Source organism: Crocuta crocuta, unplaced genomic scaffold, assembly GCF_008692635.1.
Source record: "Crocuta crocuta isolate KB4526 unplaced genomic scaffold, BGI_CrCroc_1.0 scaffold209, whole genome shotgun sequence".
NCBI lineage: Eukaryota > Metazoa > Chordata > Mammalia > Carnivora > Hyaenidae > Crocuta > Crocuta crocuta.
In genome coordinates, this window is record NW_027551566.1 from 1,097,290 (window position 1) to 1,102,803 (window position 5,514).

General features: G+C 59.0%; 1 protein-coding gene across 1 annotated transcript; it reads left to right on the plus strand.

Annotated features, from left to right (window-relative positions):
• The first annotated feature begins 569 nt into the window (after nt 1–569).
• Nucleotides 570–2,428, plus strand: NKX2-2 (NK2 homeobox 2). Its single transcript, XM_077750183.1, has 2 exons — nt 570–846; nt 1,740–2,428. Exons 1-2 carry the CDS (start codon nt 588–590, stop codon nt 2,300–2,302), a joined length of 822 nt encoding a protein of 273 aa, XP_077606309.1. The 5' UTR covers nt 570–587; the 3' UTR covers nt 2,303–2,428.
• The last annotated feature ends 3,086 nt before the right edge of the window (nt 2,429–5,514 follow it).

Consider the following 5,514-nt stretch of genomic DNA (forward strand, 5'->3'; position numbering starts at 1 on the left):
TTGCAATTAATTGACACGTTACACCTCTCATCTTGCTCTGGAGGGCCGTTGGCTGGGAGCGCGGAGCTCCCCAAAACCCACAATTTCACATCTGCAAATACTGTCTTCATCCACTTGACTTCCAAGACCCGCCCACACGTGTCCAACCTTTGCGTTTTAACGTCCCCCCCCTTTTTTCCACCCTTCTCTCGCTCCCTCTCTCGCTCCCCCTCCCTCCCTCTCTCCTTCCCTCCCTCTCTTTCTCCCCCTCGGCTCCCCCCCTCTCCCCAGGTTCGTGAGTGGAGCCCAGCCTTATATGGACTGATCGCTCGGGCAATGGCCCATTTTCTCCTCGCCACCAGCCGCCACCGCGCGCCCAGCCGCCGGAGCCCGAGCTGACGCCTCCTTGGCGCCCTCCTGGAGTTACAAACTAGGGCCCGGCCTGCGGCGCTCCGCGCGCCGGCCGCCCAGCGCCCGCGTCCCTCTCCGCGCGGATTCCGAGGAGGCGCGCGCGCTGCGCTTGGGCTTCCCCCCTCCCTTTCCTTATAGTTTCTCTTTTTTAAAATAATTATTATCTCAATAATTNCATAAATTGCGGGTCCTGAGCCATGTCGCTGACCAACACAAAGACGGGGTTTTCGGTCAAGGACATCTTGGACCTGCCGGACACCAACGATGAGGAGGGCTCCGTGGCCGAAGGGCCGGAGGAGGAGAGCGAGGGGCCGGAGCCCGCCAAGAGGGCCGGGCCGCTGGGGCAGGGCAGCCTGGACGCGGTGCAGAGCCTGCCCCTGAAGAGCCCCTTCTACGACAGCAGCGACAACCCGTACACGCGCTGGCTGGCCAGCGCCGAGGGCCTCCAGTACTCCCGTAAGTAGCGAAGCGCGGCCGCGGCCGTGGCGCCTCTCCCCTGGGCTGAAGCCCCGGCTCCACACCGGGGGAGACACAGGAAGGAGCCATTTACATCCAGACGCCTCGCCCTGCGGCTCTGGAAAGATGTTTAACACTTGTTAACGATGCCCTAACTCTTTCCTCCTTTTCAAACCCAACTCCTCGCCCCCCCATCCGTCCCCGTATCGGAAAAAGTCTTGGTCTCGGATATTTTTCAAAGCAAGAAATTGGGGGAAAGAGGGGGAGGGGAATATCTCCCAAGGGCTGGTTACAGAAGTCAACCCAGGACTGATGGCTCCGGTCGNTGGAGCGAGCCAGCGAGCCTCGGGGTACGGGTAGAGGGTGGGGGAGGCTCCCGGTAGCTCGGGTATAAATAGCTCACCCTGCCCCCTTGCAGGATCATAGAGGACGCTTTGTGCGGTGCGGAGGGTGTCCAGAAAGTCCGAAAGCAAAAACGAAAGCCCCCAAAAACCTGCCTTAAATGGCCGAGACGATCAATGCCGGGATTGTGGGGGTTTTCTTTTAAAAATCTGCCCACGTCCCTCCAGAGAGGAAACTGCTTAAGGGGGCCGGAGCCCTTAACCCGCAACGATCTTCTCCGCGCGCCACTCCCCCCAAATACGCACCCACACTGTGCGAACCCCTAGAAACGCGAGTCTGGAGACCCCCCATTCAAGTCGCTTTTCCTCTTTCCCCTGGGAGAAGCCAACGGCTTTGTCGTGCAGGGATCAGGGCGGGGGTCAAGGCGAAGGCAGTAGGGCCAGGCTTCGGGGCGTGGAGGGCCGAGGGCGCAAGGAACATCCCGGGCGCTCAGGGTCTGGCCGTGCCGGTGCGCCGCCTCCAGGCGCTTGACGCGCTTCTCTCTCCCCCAGTGCATGGGCTGGCGGCCGGCGCTGCGCCCCAGGACTCAAGCGCCAAGTCCCCGGAGCCTTCGGCCGACGAGTCACCGGACAATGACAAGGAGACCCCGGGCAGCGGGGGGGACGCGGGCAAGAAGCGGAAGCGGCGGGTGCTCTTCTCTAAGGCGCAGACCTATGAGCTGGAGCGGCGCTTCCGTCAGCAGCGGTACCTGTCCGCGCCGGAGCGCGAGCACCTGGCCAGCCTCATCCGCCTCACGCCCACGCAGGTCAAGATCTGGTTCCAGAACCACCGCTACAAGATGAAGCGCGCCCGGGCGGAGAAAGGTATGGAGGTGACGCCCCTACCCTCGCCGCGCCGGGTGGCCGTGCCCGTTTTGGTCAGGGACGGCAAACCGTGCCACGCGCTCAAAGCCCAGGACCTGGCAGCCGCCACCTTCCAGGCGGGCATCCCCTTTTCGGCTTACAGCGCGCAGTCTCTGCAGCACATGCAGTACAACGCCCAGTACAACTCCGCCAGCACCCCCCAGTACCCGACAGCACACCCCCTTGTCCAGGCCCAGCAGTGGACGTGGTGAGCGCCGCCCCCCCGAGACTCACGGCCCTAGGCCCAAGCCCCACCCTGGCGGCGGCGGCGGCGAGGAGGACTCGGTCCTTACGGTGGTTGTTATTATTATTATTATTATTATAATTATTATTCTGGAGTCGAGTTGACTCTTGGCTCCGGTGGGGAGGCGCCGGGAGGTTGCCTGCGCCTCCTTGGAGCCGCAGATTCCATCCACGCAACTCTGCCCCATCCCTCTCTCCTATGGAACCTTTGGAGAGGGCTGAACTCTAAGCCGTGTTTACAGAATGTTTGCGCAGCTTCGCTTCTTTGCCTCTCCCCGGGGGGGCGGGGGGGGGACCAAATCGTCCCAGCGATAACGTCCTCACTTGAGAATGAGAGAAAGACCAACACATCCCCCCTCCCCGCTTTTGTGAATTTTGTAAAATATGTTTGTGTGAGTAGCGATATTGTCAGCTGTCTTCTTCTAAAGCAAGTGGAGAACACTTTAAAAATATAGAGAATTTTTTCTCCTTTTTTTTTTTATAAGAACATGCTTAATATTTATGGCCATGTAAACGTTCTGACAACTGGTGGCAGATTTCGCTTTTCGTTGTAAATATCGGTGGTGATTGTTGCCAAAATGATCTTCAGTGCGGGCCTGTTCTCCCTCGGGGCCCAACTCCTTTCTTTGTGGTTTGTTTTTGGTTTGCTTCTGTTTGGTTACTCCTGCTTTCTTTTCCTTTTATATTTTGTTCAGTGCAAACATCTCTCAAATATGAAAAAGGAAAAAAAATGTGTAGGCGAGAAGCCCCCTGCCCCAGATCCGGGTCCTGAGCCCCGGAACTTGGAGCTCAGCGGTTCCGTGCGGTTCCCCAAGAGCGCCGGGCGCTGAAAGCTTTCGATTTTTTAAATAAGAATTTTAATAAAAATCCTGTGTTTAAAAAAACCAAGCCCGGCCCTCCCGTTTGTCTTACTTTGTCGACCTGCGCCGGGCCTGAGGCCTCATCCGCGCTTCCCCTCGGGGCCGGGAACTGGGGGCGCCCTGGGCGCTGGAGTGGCTCCCGGAACAGGCCTCGTCGGGGCAGGCGGGCCAGGCCCCGCGCCTCGGGTCCCGGGTTGGGGCGGGAGCGCTTGGCCTCGGGCCTTGGACCTTCGAGCTGTAGACCCGAAGCCCGAGGTCGCCTGCCCTCTCGCAGGCCTCTCTCCTGGTCTCTAGCGCCGCTTGAATCGGGGACCGCAGCGTCCTGTCTTAGGGAGGAAAACTGACTTTGGAAAACGCCATGGCGAACGGAGCAAGCCCCCCTCGCTCGCCCAAATCTACGAGTGGCTCCTTCAGCCTGAGAAGCTGTTGAAGCCACTACAGTCGATGACTTTCACTTTGTTGCATTTGATTTACCTCGCGCAGAGAAGGGGGGTGGGGACGCTGAGGTTGAGACTGGTCGGCTTTCTCTCCACTCCCCACCCCTTCTTCAAAATCCGCTGACTGGAGGCAACCCAGGAGAGCGTTCCAAGACCGGGGCGTGGAACGGAGAGGGGAGGAGGGTTTTGGGGTGCTCGAGGCTTTGGCAATAAGAAGGAGCTCGGCGAACGAAGCGTGGGGGAGGAGGGAGCTGCTGCAGCCTCCTCTAGGCTATTGGGCCCGGGAGAGCCGAGGAGCAGGAGTCAGCGGCAATCCCAACAAATGGAACCTTTCCAAACTCTCCCTTTCGCCCCCGTCCTTTCTACGTTTCCAGCCCCCAAACCTGGGTCTGGAACGCATGCCTCCTCCCCTCCTAGCATTTGACTGCGCGCGGCCCTCCAGGCCAACCCTATGGCGTGAAACTGAGCGAACTGCTTGCTAGAAAGTAGGGGTTTGGAGGTGGGGTGGTGCGCCCTGGCCGGCAGGGCTGTGGTGGGGGGAACAGGCAGCGAACAAATAGCCCCCAGTTTGCTGGGGGAGGGCACATCGGCCCTGTATCTCTAATACAGATTCGATCCCACCCTGGTCGCTGGGAGATCTCTTTAGCGGATGCTGGCGCACACTTGCCGGTGCGGGGGAGCGTCTCAGGGGGTCCTGCTTAGGGGGAGGGGGCGCTTTTCTCCTCCATCTCGCGGATTTCCGAAAATATCCGGGGCTGTGTAGCTCAGAGCCCAGCGGGCGCTGAGATGCCTTGGGATTGAAAGTCGGCCCCATTCGGAAATTGTATCTCTCGTTTTCTCTTGAGCTCCACCTTCATGGCTGGGGAGGGGAGGCGGGGGGCGAGGAGGCAGAGCAAAGGGAGCGGTCCCAGCTGACTTTCTCGCTCCCTCTAGTTGATGATCAGATTTAATTCAATATCTAAAGTAAACATGATTATCCGTGTGACCAAATCTGCGCGTCAATAGCACTCAGCGCAACACGCCCAGGGACGTGATTACACGTTATTCCTGCGTTGCGCACCCGCCCCTGGATATGAGGGCGCTGGAGTCTTTCTAATATCCTCCTAGATGTCCGTTCCCATCTCCAGGTTCATCCGGGTACACCCAGGTTTTCCTAAATGCTGACAAGTCTCCCTTTGTTCCCCACATTAGCTTAGAAACGTTTGAGGTTTTCATTCTTGCTATTTGTAAAGGCCAAGAGAATTCTCCGCAAATCATTTATTGTTCAATAGTCAAATGCCCAACTTGCCCTGATACCAAGCACTCAAGACCTCTCCAGTACCTTCCCTGTAACCTTCAAATCCGTCAGGAAGGGAGGTAAGACTTCTTGGAGTGGGTTTGTCAGGAGGCCTGAGGCACAGCCCCAAGACTCCAGCTGATTTTGACTGTTCCAGGCCCTAGGGCTTGGGGAGGGGCGCAAGAATGATCATAGGAGCCCTTAGGCCTCCAGGGAGGAAGGAGGCAAAGTGGAAGGTCCAAATTCTCCAAGGCTTCCACTGAGTGCGCGTTGGGGGCACATTGAGGGTGCATTTTGGGCGGTGGCCAGGCCTGCAGGCCTGCAGTCTGGGTGTGCGCTTGAGCGTCTGGGAGCTGGGGAGGTGGGTCCAGCGCCCNCAATAAAAGCGCCCGCGGAGCCCTGTGTGGCCCTAACCCCAGCGCCCTGGGAGCGCACCCGGCGCGGGGTCCGCTTCGGCAGTCTATCTTCGCCCAATCTACAGCGGGCCGCACAAAACGGCACAATGGGAGAGCGGGGAGCGGGGATGTTAGAGGCGTGCATATTAAAAAGAGACAGAGAAAGGATCGCAGGGGACAGAGAGAGGGGAAGAGGGAGAAGGGGCCCACCGT